Source organism: Nycticebus coucang, chromosome 17, assembly GCF_027406575.1.
Source record: "Nycticebus coucang isolate mNycCou1 chromosome 17, mNycCou1.pri, whole genome shotgun sequence".
In the NCBI taxonomy this organism is placed as follows: Eukaryota; Metazoa; Chordata; class Mammalia; order Primates; family Lorisidae; genus Nycticebus; species Nycticebus coucang.
This window is the reverse complement of record NC_069796.1, coordinates 27819062-27837639: the sequence shown is the minus strand read 5'-3', so window position 1 is coordinate 27837639 and position 18578 is coordinate 27819062. Positions and strand designations below refer to the sequence as shown.

General features: G+C 35.5%; 1 protein-coding gene across 4 annotated transcripts in view; it reads right to left on the bottom strand.

Annotated features, from left to right (window-relative positions):
* Nucleotides 1-18578, bottom strand: part of ADAMTS19 (ADAM metallopeptidase with thrombospondin type 1 motif 19) — a 226270-nt gene that overhangs the window by 56714 nt on the left and 150978 nt on the right. For 3 of the 4 annotated variants that reach the window (XM_053567390.1, XM_053567391.1, XM_053567393.1), the window contains 2 exons: nt 15492-15612; nt 9413-9526 (listed from right to left, as the gene is read on the bottom strand). In XM_053567390.1, the coding sequence (XP_053423365.1) occupies nt 9413-9526; nt 15492-15612 (235 nt within the window). The remainder of the gene's footprint in view (nt 1-9412; nt 9527-15491; nt 15613-18578) is intronic. The other variant, XM_053567392.1, reaches the window with a different exon arrangement.

The window sequence follows — 18578 nt, the reverse complement described above, 5'->3', positions numbered from 1 at the left end:
CAGAGTAGCTGGAGCCTCCCGACTGATTATTTTCAGTTACATTTCCAAAAATTATATTTGTTTCTTTAAAAAATGTGCCTAGCCAATTTTATAGTCATATTTTTATTGTTGGAGACAGAGTTTTGCTCTGTCATCCAAGCTAAGAGTGCCATGGTCAGTCTCAGCCTAGCTCATAGCAACTTCAATCTCGTGGGAGTAGCTGGGACTATAGGTACATGCCACTGTATCAGATTAATATTTCAATTTTTAAGCAGAGATGGGATCTCACTTTGCTCAGTCTGGTCTCGAACTCCTGACCTCAAGCAATCCTCGTGCCTCAGCCTCTCAGAGTGCTAGGATTATAGGTGTGAGCCACTATACACCTGGCCTTCATCTTCTTTACTCTTAGTTTTAAATACCAATTTTATATGTTTAAACATTTTAGCCATAATTATTTTTATATTCTCTGAATATGACACAAATGTATACATCTCATTCTGATCTTTATTGTTTGTATTGTATTTTGTTCATAAGGTCTATTTCCTTTTGCATTTTCTGATTTTTGTTTACTATTAAATTATATTTGTTGAAATTTATAGATATTTTTGAGGCCTGATTTGAAGATGCATTCTTTCAAAATTCTTTTTATTGTATTTTGCTCATGAAGTCTATTTCCTTTTGCATTTTCTGATTTTTGATTACTATTAAATTATATTTGTTGAAATTTATAGATTTTTTTGGAGGCCTGATTTGAAGGTGCATTCTTTCAAAGAGGACTTACATTTGCATATATCAGCCACCTTAAAATAAACTTCTTGAGGTTTTGGGACTTCACAGGGTAAATTGGTGCTACAAACACATATCAGGGTTTGCTTTGCTGTGCTTTACAGATTCTCAGGGATTTTTTTATCTCCATCTAATATTAATGCTAAAGTTAATACAGACACATTTTCTTTCTTTCTCCTTTTATGGTGCAGATTCATTTCTCTTTCCCCTTCAAGCTGAACATACATTCCTTTGGAGTTCTTGCTTTATCCAGGGCTGTCTTGTAAGAGTTCCCACTTTACAAAGGCCTTAGGCTTTGTTTTCTGTCCCTAGAATCTTTGTGATTTGCAAATTCTGAACATGGTTACTAGGATTAAGCATAAGTGGATCTTCAGAGTCAGCCTAATATTCTGGCTTCCTGTTTTCACTCTGGTTTTGGCATCTAAAATTTCCTTAATTTCTTTCCAGTTCAGAGGTATTATGGAGTAAATGCCTGTGTCCCCTCAAAATTCACATTTTGAAACTCTACCCCCTAAAGTGATGGTATTACGAGGTGGGATCTCTGGGAGGTAATTAGGATTAGATGAGGTCATGAGAGTGAAATCCTTATGAATGGGATTAGTGTTCTCATAAGGGTCCCAAGAGAGCTTGCTTCCTCTCTCTCTGTCATGTGAGGACACAGCCAGAAGTCGGCCATCTGTAACCCAGAAGGGGGCCCTCACCAGAACCCAGCGATGCTGGCACCCTGAACTCAGATTTTCAGAACTGTGAAAAATAAATTCCTTTTCTTTAGAATCCACTCACTCTATGGTACTTTGTTATAGTAGCCTAAGTGACTGAAATAAGAAGTAACTTATTAAAATGTTTTTTTCTATAGCATTTTGCTCATTTTAAATTGTTTTTAGTAAGAGATTTGTCCACAGAGTGTGCACACTAAACTGCATGGAAAGTAAGTTGACTCATGCAACCTTTGAAATGGTTTTTATTTTTTATTTTTTTAAGAAGAGGTTTTGCTCTGTCACACAGGCTGCAGTGTGCTGGCAGGATCAGAGCTCCCTGCAGCTGGGAACTTGTAGGCTCAAGTGATCCTCTTGCCTCAGCCTTCCAAGTATCTAAGACGACAGCCATGTGCCATCATGCCTGGCCATTTTTGAGATTTAAAAAAAATCACAGGCTACAATAATTTTGTAAGAATAACACACGTTTATCTGAAGAACTCTTTTAGGCTTTTTGATAAATGACTAACAAAACAATACTGCCATAATCTTTAGAATAGTAGATAATAATTTATTGTAAGAACTTGTAAGTTCCAATAAAGAAAAAGAAGAATTGTATTGCAAGAGGACTCAATGCTTCCTGTAGTATGAAATACAGTTTGACGTAGACAAGGTCATTTGTGTAGGAATGATCAATTTGTAAATGTTCTATTTTCCTTTCCCTTTTCTAAAGCCATTTCTGGTGCAAATTTCCCATGACTTCCTTCCTATGCCCAAAGGAGCCTTTAGGACATGTGATTTATGATATGTATTCATATGGCAGGCCTTGAAATCTAGGATTTTAATATGAAGTCATTTATTTTTTTTCTTCCAAGCTCCCTTCATCCAGGTGGCCCGTGTCAGTATATAGCACTCCTATTTGCCAGAAACCTAGAAGTCATCCTTGAATCTTCATCCTCTATCAACACTCACATCCAGTTTTCAACGAGTTCTAATAGTTCAAGTCCTTTATCTTCTCTGAAACCATTGAATTTTCCCATTTTTATTCTCTTGACAAGTTTATATAAGTGTTCACTTTTCCTCCATTCTTGCAGTTTTCCACCAATTTATCAGGGTAATTATTTTTCTGAGTCAGCAAATGAGGAAACTGCTGGCTCTTGAATAAGTATGCTAACATATTAGTATTTGCAGTGTTGATTTAATCTCCAAGTAGCATTCACACTGTTTAGGAGAATAGATTCTGTTTCTTTATATCAGAAAAAGACCCTGCTAGCTTAGACTTAACGCTATAAACAAGGAGAACTGACAATAATTAAGACCAGACACTGGAGACAGATAGGTGATTCAAGTGTTAAATTGAATGGTCTTTTAGTAATTGGGGACTTTTGTTAAGAGGTCTGTAGCAGAGAAAAAGGATAAGATTTGGCAGAGTTAGTAGCAGCAATTGGAAAAGAAAAAAGTCATTTTGTAATTTTTGTCCTTCTGAGTTAGGTCTATATAATAAGTTGGTCACATTTGTTTTAAAGGGGGAAAAAGAGGTTATGGGGGGGGACATTACAGGAAAATGTGTTCAAATATGACATCTACCTTAAAAACATAAATGCTGCATGGGAAGCAATGAGTTTTAAAAGAGGAAAAATTAAAAAGAAGCTGCATGGTTCACAGTCTATGAACCCAGATGCTATGGCTAGACTCTCTGGGTTCAAATTTAAGATCATTGATTTTTAGATGTGTGACACTGGGCAGAAAATTTAGTCTTTGTTCCTCTATTCCCTAATTTTGAGGATTGGGAAATTAGCAGTGCCTACTTCATGAGGTGTTGTGAGGATTTCTTTAATGGGTATATGTAATTCACTGGCCTATACAAAGCATTAAGCAAGTATGAAGCATCTGTTCATAAAAAAAAAAATTCACTCAGAAAAATCTATGATTCCTGTGTGTCAGACTCTGTTTTAGTTATTGCAGACAAAGCACTAAACAAAATGTCTTCAAGAATTAACAGTGGAGATTATCAATGTAAAAACAAGGACTGTAAACAAAAAATTCAAGGATAAGATTATGTAACAGGGAGTGATTTGTTGAAAGTCAGTGTATATGGAAAGAAAGTAATAGCTTTGAATAACCAGTGGAATTTGCTGATGTATCATATTAGGGTAATAAAAAAGGTGAATGATCAAGGAAGACTCTATATTTTGTCTTAAAATACTAGATAGAAATTAGCGGATGTTGGTAGACTCAGTAATGATCCTCTGCCCCTAAATCTATCTATATTTCTAAAAGGTAGATATTATACAAAATACCTCTATGACCACACACTGATGAAGTTAGAAATCAGTAACAGAAGGAAAACTGGAAAATTCACAAATTTATGGAAATGAACCAACACCCTCTTAATTAACCAGTGAATCAATGCAAAAGAAATCACAAGAAAATTTTTAAAAATATCTGGAAACAATGGAGAAAATAATCCCTATTTAAAAAATAGTGCTGGGAGAACTGGTCAGCCACATGTTGAAGACTGAAACTGGACCTGCCCCTCTCACCACTTAAAAAAATTGACCCTTGCTAGATAAAAGATTTAAATTTAAGACACAAAACAATAAAAACCCTAGATGAAAGTGTGGGAGACACTCTTGACAAAATCGGCCTGGGAAAAGATTTTATGATGAAGAACATTTTGGCAATTGCAGCAACACCAAAAATAAATAAATGGGATATGATCAAATTAAAAAGCTTCTGCAAAACTAAGGGCACAACAACTAAAGAAAACATTCAACCTTCAGAATGGGAAAAGGAAGATATTTGCATGCTACAAATATGACAAAGGACTGATAATTATAATCTATAAAGAATTCAAATTAATCAACAAGAAAAGACGACCCATTTATTAATGGGCAAGAGATACGAACAGAACCTTCACTGAAGAGGACAGATGAATGACCAACAAACACATGAAAAAATACTTATCATCCCTAATTATCAGAGAATGCAAATCAAAACTCCCTTGAGATATTATCTAACTCCTGTGAGAATTGCCCACATCACAAAGTCCCAAAGTTGCAGATGCTGGCATGAATGTGGAGAGAAAGGAACACTTTTACCCTGTTGGTGGGATTAAAAACCAACACAGATTCTTTTGAAAGAAATATGGAGAATCCTCAAAGAGCTAAAAGTAGACCTTCCATTTGATCCTACAATCCCATTAGTAGGTATCTGCCCATAGGAGCAAAAAAAATTTTACAATAAAGACATTTGCATTAGAATATTTGTGGCAGCACAGTTCATAATCGCCAAGATGTGGAATCAACCTAAATGCCCAACAGCACATGAATAGATTAATAAACTGTGGCATATGTATACCAAGGAATACTATTCAGCCATAAAGAGATGGAGACTACATCTTTTGTATTAACTTGAATGGAGTTGAAGAACATTTTCCACAAGAATGGAAAAGCAAGTATCCAACATACTCAATACTCATATGAAAACAAGAGAACAACAACAACACACTCACATGAAAGAGAAACATGATTAAATTCAATTGGGGAGGTGAGGGTGAAGGGAGAGGGGAGGAAGAAGGGGGATTGGCAAACTGTCACCTAATTGGGCTTAGAGCTCACCTGCAATTTGGACTTTGCCTGACAAATATAAACAATGTTATCCAATTGTTTGTACCCTCATATTAATCTGAAATAAAAAAAGGAAAAAAAATAACTGGATATAAATAAAAATGAAAACTCAACATACCAAAACTTATGGGACATAGAAAGACCAGCCTGAGCAATGTAGTGAGACCCCCATCTCTATAAAAAATAAAATAAAATAAAAATTAGCTAGTCATGGTGGTGCATGATTGTAGTTCCAGCTACTCATGATGATGCCACTGAACTTCAGCCTGAGTGAGAGCGAGATTTTGTCTCTGTTTAAAAAAGAAACAAAGTGGGCAGTGCCTCAAAGTTGGCTCAAAGGTGTAGGGCACCAGCCCCATATATCAAAGGTGGTGGGTTCAAACCTGGCCCTGGCCAAAAACTGAAAAAAAAAAAAAAGAAAAGAAAAGAAAGAAAGAAAGAAAGAAGGACTTCAAATTAACGCTGCTTTAGAACTTAAGGAACTGAAAAAAGAAAAAAAAAAGCTGAAACCAAAAGTAACAGAAGGAAGAAAATCATCAAGATTAAAGCAGAAAGAAATGAAACAGAGAATAGGAAAAACACGGAAAGAAATGAAGCAGAGAATAGAAAAACAGTAGAGAAAAATCAACAAAACCAAAAGATGGTTTTTTGACAAGACTAAGAAAATTGAAATGGATACATCTTTAGCTAGATTGACTAAGAGAAGAAAAAAAAGACAAATTAATAAAATCAGAAATGAAAGGGGGGCATTATAACCAATGCTATGGAAATAAAAAGCAATATGAGAGTAAACAACCATCCAGAAACAAATTCGATAAGCTAAATTAAATAGACAAATTCCCAGAAATACAAAACCTACCAAGATTAATCATGAGGAAACAGAAATCCTAACAGACCTATTACTGGTAAGGAGATTTAATCAATAATCAAAAAATCAAAAGAAAAGTCCTGGATTCGGTATATGTTTGTATACGGTGTTAGGTGTTAGGTATGGTATGGTATATGATGTTATGGTGTAGGGAGGGTATAAATTCATTTTTTCTTTATATTGCTACCTTGTTTTCCCAGCATCATTATATAAAACTACTATCCTTTCTCCACAGAGTGGTCTTGGTACCCTTGCTGAGAATTGTTTGACCATATACATAAGGGTTTTATTTCTGGGTATTCCTAGATATAAAAGTCCTATTTCATGTGTCTGTATGTCTGTCCTTAGGCCAATGCCATACTTTTTGATTACTGTAGCTTTAGAAGTAGTAGTAGGTTTTAAAATTAGGAAGTGTAAGTCCACCATCTTTTTTCTTCTTCTCTAAGATTGGTATGACTGTTGTGGGGCACTTGATGTTCCATATAAATGTTATGATGGGTTTTTGTATTTCTTCAAAAGAGGTCATTGAGATGTGAATATATTTTATTCCACTGAGCTCAGTGAACTTTATACTTAAAACAATTGATAGTAAATTTTTTGTTAGTAAAGTATCGTAAGAATGGAAAAGTAAGTATCCAATGTATTGTACCACAATAAAAATGTGTTATTGAGTGGAAAAAAAAAATAGCTATCCAGGTCCTATCCCTGGAATCAATAAATACTATTGCTCTGATCTGAATATTTGTGTCCCTACAAAATTCATACATTGAAATTTTAACCCCAAGGTAAGAGTGTTAGAAGGTGGACCCTTTTGAGAGGTGGTTGGGTCATGAGGGATTGATGGCCTTATAAAGGAGGCCCCAGAGAATTAGCTAGTCCTTTCCACCATGTGAGGACATAGTGAAAAAAAATGGTGCCAACCATGAATCAGGAAAGGGACCCTCACCAGGCAGAGAATCTGTTAGCACCTCGATCTTGGACTTCCCAGCCTCCAGAATGGGGAGAATAAGCCACCCAGTCAATGGCATTTTTATAGTAGCCTGATGGAACTAAGATATATATTGCTGTCTTCTATGGCACATGAAAAGCAAGCCTTTGAAGATACTAAAAATATTGATGGGGAGGATATTATCCTGGATAATCCAGCTGGGTCCTAAATGCAATTACAAATATGTTTATCAGAGAGAAGAAGAGGGAGAGTTGAACGTGAAGAAAATGAGGTGATGATGATACCATAAAGGCAGATATTAGGGTGATGCAGCCACAGCAAAGAAATGCTGGCAGCCGCCAGAGCTGGAAGAGGCAAAAAAGGAATGCTTCTCTGGAATCTCCGAAGATACTGGTATAGAGAAGACGCTTTGATTTTTGGCTTAGTGAAACTGATTTTGCACTTCTGGCCTCCATAACTATAAGAGAATTAAATTTCTTTTGTTTTAAATAACCAAGTCTTCAGGAATTGTTACTGCAGCCATAGGACACTAACACAGTGACATTCATAGTATTGCAGTAGGGAAAATTCAGATAAGAATGTGTTTCCATGTGGGGTAAAAATCAAACTTTTCACTTGGACTTTCCATTTTGGAGTTATTATTCCTGAGGTGCCAATGAGACATCTGATTTACATTAAATAAATATGTAAAGCAATAGAGCTAAACGTGATTCTCTAAGGCAGAGGTTCTCAACCTTCCTAATGCTGCGACCCTTTAATATAGTTCCTCTGGGTCACAACCCACAGGTTGAGAACTGCTGCTCTAAGGAGAGGATACAGCAGAGAAGAGAGGAGGGCCCAGCACTGATCCCAACAGTATGGAAGCATTTGAAGAAGGTGAGGATCCAACAAAAGAGAAGTGAGAGGCCTGCAGTGAGGGAGAAGAGCTCATAGTCTTAAAAGCCAAAGGAAGAAAGTGATTAAGGAGAGGTCAACACTTGTAGAAGTTGTTTAAAGGTCAAATGACACTGTATTTGCCAATGTGGAGGGTATTTGCTAACTATGAAAAAGAAAGTTACTCTGCCCAGGGAGTCAAAGCAAACAGTTGGGTAAAGAGACTGGGATGTGAGGAATTAGAATGAGCACAGAAATATCCCTCCGTACAGGTAAAACTGAATAGTTCATTATGTTACATGCCACATTACTAAAACTCACAGTAGAACCTAAAGCTTTCACAATTCTATAAAATTGTGAAAAGTCCATTTGCAACATCCATATTCCTTTCTATCTCGGACAAAAGAAAACATATACCCAAGTGTAATAGCCAATTATCTGCTACCGAAGTAATATATGAAATTGTCTAGATAAAGCCTAGTGTCTCCAAAATGCAGGTATTAGGAATTTAATCTGAATTTGGAAATTGTGGATGATTCACTTGTACTTAAAATGTATTTAGAAGCCATAATAGGTAAAAGTAGGCAAAATGGCAAGAACAAACTAATGAGTGTGTTACATGATAAGGAATTTATTATATTGTCCCTATTTTCAAAATTGCCTACAACCCAAGCAAATGCTAATATAAAAAAAAAAATCAGAGTGGAGACTACATATTTTTGATATTGCAGAGTAGAAATAATCTTGCAAGATGTGTTGTTTTCCATGCACAAGAGATTTCCCTATTGGGACCTTATTGCTGGTTTGAGAAAGAATAATGAGGACATTATTTTTGTTAAGAAAATAGAAGGCTTGAGAGCTTTTAAAAAAATAATATAAACACAATTATAAACACAATGTTATAATTCTGGAAGATTATTTAGTCTTCTGCATGACCTAATCATATTAGATCTCTCTATCTGTGGATGCCATGACCGTCAAAGTTCATTTCACATGACTTAAGTAGATTGAAACTTCACACATAAACAAGTGGATTTTGACAACTGTTTCTTTTCATATTTAAAAATTGTTAATTCCCCTAATTGAAGTATTAAAATAACTATGTAGTCCTTTACACACTTAAAAATACTTTCTTTAGTATATCAGTTTTCATAAACTGGAGCAAGAGAGAATCCTTTTCCAGTTAAAGATCAAGTCCTTTTAACATGTAGAAAAATATTTTTGAATCCCATAGATTTTCTAATTCTAAAATAATTATTATGGATATATACATATACACACATACATGCAATTAATATGTACACGTGTATATGAATGGTGTGTATATATATGAAATAAATACATCTATGAAATCTGTTATATATGGATATAAACATAATATAAAACATACTGAAATCATTTAAAGAGTTTTTTTTTTTGTATCATAGACTAACATGTGGAAGCAATTTATACCCTGCAAAAACATATAGACAATAGATTACTTTTGCTCCTGGGAAGTCCCTTGGAGAGAAGGAAAGAAATTCCTACTTGATATGACAAGGGGTGCTTCTTGGGAAGTTCAAACATGAAAACTAGGAACAGATTGACTTCCTTATCAACATAGAATTCTGAGGCCAGGGAGCTGGGCTCGTACTTGGGTCTGCTCTGCGTCTGTAACGCGGGTTACCTAAATAGCTATGTGCCGGCTTTTCCTCCACAACCTTGATTCTTCTCGCTCCAGCAGGTATCACCAGCACTTCCACGTAACCTGCAAGAGCAAATGAAGAATGAAATAAATCTTGAGGTCTGAGAAAAGCTCTTTTCTTCATAGATTTGCTTTTCTTTTTCTGTTGGTTTTTGTTATTGCTGTGATACTTTGATGCCTATGTGAAAAAAAAAAAACTTTTTACGTATAAAAACTGTCATAATTTCAAGTGAAAAAAATGTCTTGGAACAATGTTGAGCCTCTGGCACTATTAATGACAAATAGGCAATTGTATTTTATGTGCGAAAAAGCTCTCTGTGGCTGATACCTTATGAATTTTGAAGAGGAAAAAAGCCCAGTGGAACAGCCTGGTTAGAGACACAGTGTTTCTTGGAACAGGGAAAACAACCTCTGATTTTGCTCTGGGAACTTTAAGTGAGAAAGTGTGGAGCAAAAGCACAGAGAGCTGGAGAGCATGCAGCTGGCCTGGACCAGGTCCCTGGAGGAGTGAAGTATAGGGCAGAAAGACTAAGCGTTCCCTAGAGCAGAGGAACAAATGGTTTTGAAACCGGAGCTGGAAACAAATATAAGGACACACCAAGCAATCAAGTGTCACCTCTGAGGTGTTAGACAGCTAGACGCAAGACAGCAATGCAAGGTGCTGCTCAGGAAAGATTTCTCAGCAGAGCTTAGGGATGTAATGCTTAAAGTGAAATAAAATGATACGATGAAGGATAAGAAGAAGGAATGTGCAAAAAAAGTCAGAATCAAGATTTCACTGGGCCAGAATAGTGATAGATTCCTACTTTTGACTCAATAGTGGTGTTTTAAAATTATCTTAATACAATACTTAATATTCTTCTTAGTATTTCTGTGAAAATCCATATCTATGCAAAAGTGTAATTTTAAAACTTTAAAAGGCATAAGAATTCATTCTAGGATTGTCTCTTCTTTATTAATTATTCAAATTCCTGAAAATATTTACAGTATTTGGCAAATAGCAAAGGGTAGCATATACCCCACCTGGTGGCTGTCGCTGGAATTAGACGCATGTGTTTTTTGAGATCATACATTAATCAACCAGGGCTTAATTAATCATAAATTAATTAACCAGTGCTTAATTAATCAACCACTGAATGGGATATTGTCAGTAACACCAAACCATTTTCAGTAACACCAAACATACAAACTATCACTCTGTTACAAGGGCAAATTGGTTAACTAAGAAAATAGAAACAAATTTTTTATTATGTATTTGTCCACAGAGTAAGGTAAGATGGTCTCTGCTCTCAATGAGTTTATAGTTGAATTGAAAAGACAAGGCATAAATACTTTATATAAACAAGAGATAAGTAAAAATTAAAAAAATAAAAATGTTCATATTAAAAAGATAATATGCAAAATGTATGATTAATTCCCTGCCAAAGAATATAAATCAAAGTTGTTTAAGTTACCCCCTTTTCTGATCACATAATCACTCTAAGATCCACTGCTATTTTTACTCAGAAAGTTGGGATTATTTTCCTGTTAAATGATTACATATTTACTCACATTAGAGAAACACAGGCATCAGCCAGCATTGTTATGATTCAGAGAAAAGAACAATCCATATAAGTTGTATTTTTTAAAAAAGCTTCATAAAGAAGTAAAAGGGTGAACTTATCTTTAGAGAATGCATAGAATTCAGATATATATAGGAAAAGGATTATTTCCCTGTATGTAAAAAGAGCAAAGATACATGATGTTTTTAGCTGTACTTGAATAAAATGATTCTGATGAAATGAAACGGTGTAGAAAGGTGTGCTATTAAAGAGAGTTAGAATGAATACCCAGGAGAATGAACTGATCCGTTTGAAGCTACTGAACATTCTCTAGCAAGGATCTTGGTAATCACACCCTGGTGTGCAGAAGCTTTGTCTAACAGCGACATGTGGACACACAGTGATATCATAGACCTGTGGATAACAATATGAGGAGACTAAGGTGGAATTCCAGGAGTGATAGCAGCTAAGGCAAAAAATGCAGAAGGCAATGTGAAGAAAAATTTTCTGAATTTGGTAATTAATAGAAAATGGGGAATAAGCATTGGACATCATGCTTCATTATTAATAATGTGAGAAGGGGGCCATCATGCACAGGGATGTAGAAGTCAAGAGCAGAATCATCTAGTTTTGGTAACTAGTTGATCATTTTATCTTTGTAATTTGTATTTAGCTTAATGATACAAAGCATTAGTAAAAGTGTCAAGTAAGAGCTCTGGGACATCTGGAACTCTAGAGAAAGGTTGATGTACCTTTGAGAGGCATCCTGGACAGAGAAGTCAAGAACTCATCCTTGGTGACAGTCACAGTTTTAAAAAAGAGATTGAAAATAAATCAGGAAGTAAAGGAGGGAAGAAATCTGGTCTGATTTGGGTAGTTGGAGCCTCTGGATGGTAAGATCTCAAAAAGAGTTGCTGGCCAACTCTGCCAAAAGCTGTACAACAAGCTGAGATACCAGAGAGAAAGGTGGTGAAGGAGGGTTCCTTGGATGCTACAGTCAAGAGGTGACTGTTAATCCCTGAACAAACATATCTACTCCGTTTCCCCGAAAATAAGACATCCTCCGAAAATAAGACCGACTTACAGGAATGATAAGACGGCCCCTGAAAATAAGACCTAGCGCATCTTTGGGAGCACACCTTAAAATAAGACATTGTCTTATTTTCAGGGAAACAGGGTAGTAAAAAAGTGTTTGGAGAAGATTTTAAACTTCAGTATGTCAAAAATGAAGCCTACTTAGAACAAAGTAGAGGTAGTACGTTTAAAATCCTGTTTAATGGTACACTCGTAGGTATGTTGTACATTGGAGTGATAGTTTTATCAAAGTTTATGGTTATCATTAGAACAATTTTCTATTATTGATTAGGAATAGTTTAGAGGAAGGTGAGGTAGATTGATTTTAAAGAAGAAAGAGAAGCAACCAATGATGAGGATTAGATATTTTTCAGTAAATAAGCCATTTGGCACAATCAAGAATGTATATTTTTGAAGAAGTGAATAAAAGAGTGGCTACTGCCTGACCAAGAAGTGGGAACGAGAACCCAGTGATGTCAATGTCATAACTTTGATTCTCATTTTGGACAGTTTGCTTTGCATATGGGAACACTCTGTATTTTATACCCAGAGGTCCCATTCTTAATCACCCATCTTAATATGCTAATAGCAATCATCATTTTCATGGTGGCAATAATGAAACAATTAATGCCATCTTTTGAACAACCATATGAGTTAATCAATACTGAATTTACTTTGTAAATTATTACTTTGAACCATAATGATAATAACCAAGGCCAATATTCCATTTCTCATTGAAATGAGGGAGAGATGAGAAAATCGAGAGAATATACACTTTTCAACAGTAATTAGCTAATTCCAGCTTTGAGCTCAGATCTGTCTATTTCGCTATCCACTTCCTGCTATAACCTACAGCTACAATTTCCTGAAATAGAACAGAGTAGTTGACAAATTGCTACACACTGCTACAAACAACCAACTAAACAAGAACTGGAGCGTACCCTCCGGGTGGTATCTTCACATTCTCAAACCAAGAATAATGCATGTATGCCCATTCTGTGTTCTTCTTAGTACATACTGATAATTATATAGTACTGCAACTGGCCAAATACACAATTTATCTTTAAAAAGTATCATCTGGCTAAGTAAGTTAAAGTGAAAGACATGATAAACTACTAAGAAAAAAATACCCTTAAGTTTATTTTTTAGGTCCAACAAAAATGATTTAGCAGGGTGGTGCCTGTGGCTCAAGGAGTGGGGCGCTAGCCCCACATGCTGGAGGTGGTGGGTTCCAACCCAGCCTCAGCCAAAAAAAAAAAAATGATTTAGCAAACTCTAAATAGAGCACAGGAACTGACAACACCCTCGTATCTCTGCACATGTGTTACTCACATAACATATGCAGTGTGCACGGCCAACCGGACAAATGAGGCCGAAAGCCCTTCAAGAAATTTTAGGAAGTCCATAAACTATAGGGATAAAATTGTCTCAAGAGAAATGAAAACACCATTTCTAAGGTCACAAGGAGAAGGAGTAGAACCATATTTGGAAATACAAGGGGCTGGGGTGGTGGACAGAGGTGAAGTGGTGAGGGGGAGAGGGTGGTAAGGAGGGGAGAGCACGGTTAGGTCAAATACCCATAAGAACTTAGAGTAGGAAGCGGACCTTGGTGTGAGATGAGGCTGGGGACAACCCTATATAGGACCTTAAGGTTTCTTCCCTGTGAGCAAAGTGAGACTAAAAAGGATTATAAGGAAGAACGGGATGTCATTAGTCTTTAATATTTCTAGAATTTTAGGCATCTTAGACATTTTCAAATAACAGATGCCATGAATATAACCTACCTGTAGTGAGCAAATTACCAGAGGTAGAAATTAAAGTGGGTTAAAACCAAAGGAGATTTGAAGTAGAAATCTAGGGGAAACGTAATCACCTAACTGCAGTCAGAATGGAAAGTGACACTGTTTTTTTCATGATATTTCTGTACTCTACACTTGTGCAAATGTGAAGTGTTCTTACAAATCAATACAGGCATCAGTGCTTAATATGCATCTGTAGGCTTCACAGTGGGAACTGTTTCTGTGCATATTAAATAATCATGAAGCAATATTCTAGCATCTTTCACTAGGAGAAAAAATGCTCACTGTCAAAAAAATTCTAGAAATTTAAAATTTCTTCAATAGTTAAGATGTTATTTGAGCTTTTGCACTAAAAAACTTCCCCCATCATAATCAAGTGGAAAAGCTTATTAAGATTACATTTCTCAGTGGAAAATCTGGGAACCTGATTTCAGATGTTTTTTTCTAAATGAGTGCTGGCAGATTTTTGACTTGTGGGGTCTACCACTTTTTTCAGTGCTTTGGCAATTGAGATTTTGATCTGCAATTTACCCTGGGTCTTAGTTATTTGACCTTTAAGCTCACTTAACTTTTGTACGCTGTTTGGGCCTAGCAAAAGGTCGCATTCAATCTTTTGGAAGCTGTGTCCAGTTTTCTCTTCTGCAGGCACTCTTTTCTATAGAGTGAACTAACTTTTCTTGATTATTGAAACATAAATGGCTTGTTTTTAGATGAAAACCAATATATATTTTAGTCTTAGTGTTTTGGATGTTATTACTGAATTTAAAATAAGTTACAGTAGGGAAATGTTGGTATGTGTAATATAAACATATCAGTACTGAAGACAGAGTTATAATTATTAAGATAGTACAACAGATATATGTTCAGGTAAGAGACTAATGTAAACACAGAAAATGTTTGCTTCTTCCCAGTAAGCTTCAAAGCCTGAATATAGGAGCGTATTTGTGAGCGTATTTATCACTTTTTGTTGTACTTTAACATTCACGCTACATAGATCATCCATGGTCATGTTAACCTCATATCCCCTAAGTATTAGTATTTATAGATGAGAAAACAAAATAAGAAAGGACGAACCTGCTATTAATATATTTGGAACATTATCTCACATTTTCTGGCTCCCCTCTCCTATGGTTTCTTTTATGCTACATTGCTACAGACCCTTGGTTTCCAAAAATATATTCCCTGGATAGCAAAAACATTAAGAAAAAAAAATACAGAAAATGGAAAGCTGAAAATCTGAAGACTAATATTCTCAATGGCTGCTTCAGACTGTTACAAATCATTAGTTTCTAGTAGAATTATGCTTTGCACTGGAGAATAAGGTCTGTAGAAACCTGATAACATTAGCCAATGCAAATTAGATTACTCCCTTTCTGCTCTCACTTATTAAATGTACGACAGATGACTTCATATTTTTCATTATTGGGAAATGCGCTTGTTAGAATTTCTGGCTCACATCAATACATGTATTGTATGTCATTACAAAAAATCATTCAATATCCATTTGCAAAAGTCTTCCATAGAATCAGAACTGTGATCAAATTTGATATACTCTCTATTATTAATCCGAAAGACTATAGAAATTAATAATTATGAAAAATAAATACAAATTACCTGCTCCTCTGGTGTGATTAAAATCCCCCTTAATGATTTTGCATGATTTCCCATTGCCATTGCATACGCCACAATGATCTTCCCTCGCAAGGGACCCCAATAAACCGTCACAGCCAACTTTCTGTAACAAGAGAATGATGGCACATCATAAATTGAAGACTTTTTTCTTTTTTCCTACTACCAATTTAGGACAAAGCCAGTCCCTATAAACTAGATATATTTAATTGACAAACTTTTAAATGTTATTTTCTGTGGTGCAAACTAATAGTGCAAGCTCATGTCAAACAATATAATCTCTAAAATGACCACATAGCAAGATCATGAGTATTTTTCTTATAGTAAAAGTATTATTGAATGACATCCTAAAGTAATTTGAGAAATATCTTATTGAGAAAAAAATGCAATTTACTCAAATCCAAAAGGAAATCATATTTCTATTAAATATAACATGATTCATGAATGCACTCTACTCAACACAGAGCAGGGATACTTCTTAACACAATAACTAAGAAAATGCCAGGAAGGCTATGTTAACCAGTGTGATGGAAACATGCCAAATGGTCTATAAAACCAGTGTATGGTACCCCATGATTGCATTAATGTACACAGCTATGATTTAATAATAAAAAAATAAAAAAATATTAACTTCATGGAAAACTGAATGTAGATATTTGTTTTTACTCCAGTTCAAGAAAAAAAACTGTAGTTTTTTCTATCCCCATCTTCTCTGGCACTTAGCATGTGAATGTAAGAACGCCTCACAACCCATGGCTGCTAGAAAAGAATACGAACAGCTGGGGAATTATTTTTTATATGCTCCCAGAAGAATTTTCTTAATACAAATCTCTTAAGACCAAATCATTTATCTTTCTTCTCATAAATAATGTTTTCTTCCCATTGATGCTCAAAAAATATGATGATATTTTTCAAAGTTGTACCTCTTCAAAGGGCAGAATTTTGTAGGACAATATTGTCAGAAATAAACACTGGGATTATATAATTTCTCCTAATCAAGAAGGATTTGGCAAAGAGACTGATGATAGATCAATGCATAACAAGTTCCAATTATTTCAGAGGAAATTTAAAAATATTAAATAAAACAGAAATGAAAACAGGGTCTTTGGCATTGGGGTGTCTGGAGAGGGAAGCAACCAGATTGCAAAATGTGGCTACAGGATGAAGATCCTGGGAGAGCAAAAGCCACGTGAACACTGCGTAATACAGCCTCCCTTGCTCTTACAAGGTGGGGCTATCACAGTCAGGATGGACAAAGTGTTAGCTAAGAACTCTAATCAGCAAGCCAAATTTTATTCAGAGAGAAATAAAGAGGATGTCTCTGGATGCAAGAAATGGCCATAACCAGAAATGCTCAAAACACAACTGTGTGATGAGGACATTAAGCAGGACTCACACTTGGAAATCTTGGGTTGAGAAAAAAGTCTTTCCTTCATATACAAACGAGAAAAAATTAGAGTAGAGCTTACTGTGGTTTTGAAATGATAAAAGGGTCTTTATTGCTCTATCCCTATTACCCAGATTGTGGGCAAATAGTAAGAGTACAATAAATAATGACTGAAAAGGTTGGTATTTAGTAGTGTCTTAGTATTTTTCTAACCCTATAACTTTAAGTTTACAGACTTTGTAATGACCTTAAGGTTACAGAACTTGTAATATTCAAGTTAGGGACAGACATATACTAGAGTTCAATAATCATATTTTTTAAGTAAAATAAGTAGTAGTAGTTTCAAGTATCCACATATATCAGAATAGTCCCACATAAATCCAAAAAGGGGTGGATGAATTACCTTGAAGAGGCAATGCCATTTCACTGGTGGCAGGTCCCTGACATGCCACAGTCATGCTGGAGATAGGCAAGTAACATGCTCATAAGGATGGAGCCTACAGAAACTTCACTGAGCCAAGCTGGGGTCACTGGAGAAAGCTATGTGTTTTCTTTTTTTTTTTTTTGGCCGGGGCTGGGCTTGAACCCGCCACCTCTGGCATATGGGACCGGCGCCCTACCTGCTGAGCCACAGGCACCGCCCGAAAGCTATGTGTTTTCAATTGCTCTCCATATACCAGAACTGGAATTCTATATTCAGCTTTTGTGCTATACATTGTGTGATAAAACAAAACAACCTAGTCAAATCCCCAATTTACAGAGGGGCTTCAGAGGGGGTAAAGGCATGTTTTAAATCATATCAAAAGACTGATAAACCACTTTAATTAAAAAGCCATAATCTTAAAGTATCCTAATGCTACCAGCAGTCACAATCCCTTCTGAGAATTCTAATTATAAGCATCATGTTCAGATAGCATTTGTAAAGAATATTTTGTCATTGTTGCTGTAATTTTAATGTCTAGCTGAGGACTCTGTAGAAGATTTGTCTTACCTAGTACTGCTAAGTGAAAAGCATTCCACTTAATGCTCTTATATTGGCATATGCAGTTAAAAAAATAATTTTTGGAAAAATAAATTCATTTAAGGCATATACTAATCTAACAGATTTACCTATAATAATAAGATAAAGATAAAAGCTTTACTTGCACAATGAATACTTGTGAAAAAAAAAAAACATGTGGAGCTAAAATACCTATGATAATTTCTATAAGTAAATGAAAAATTACATTTTGGTAACAGAATACTGTCTTATTCTGTTAAAGAATGAGGACTACTAATATGTAAGCATAAGACTGCTTCTTATGCCGGTCGTTTTACATGAGTCTATGCTTGAAACTTCACAGCATTCTGGCAAAATACAGAATCTTAAAGCTGGGAAAGCATTTAAGTTTCTTGTTATTCTCAGCTTCTTACCCAGAAGTCCGCACACTTCTGTTGGACCATAGATTACTCCATCCACAGCTTGTAATTAGTTTTCAAAATTTGACACCTGTGTGTGTGTGTGTGCACATGCACATGTACGTTTTTTCTAGGGAAACTTTTTTTGTCAAATTCTCAAAGGAAGCCAGTCACAGTGGCTCATGTTGGTAATCTCTGCCAACCTGGGAGGATCTCTTGAGGGAGTTCAAGACCAGCCTGGGTAACATAGTGAGAGCCTATCTCTATAAAAGATTAAAAAATTAGCC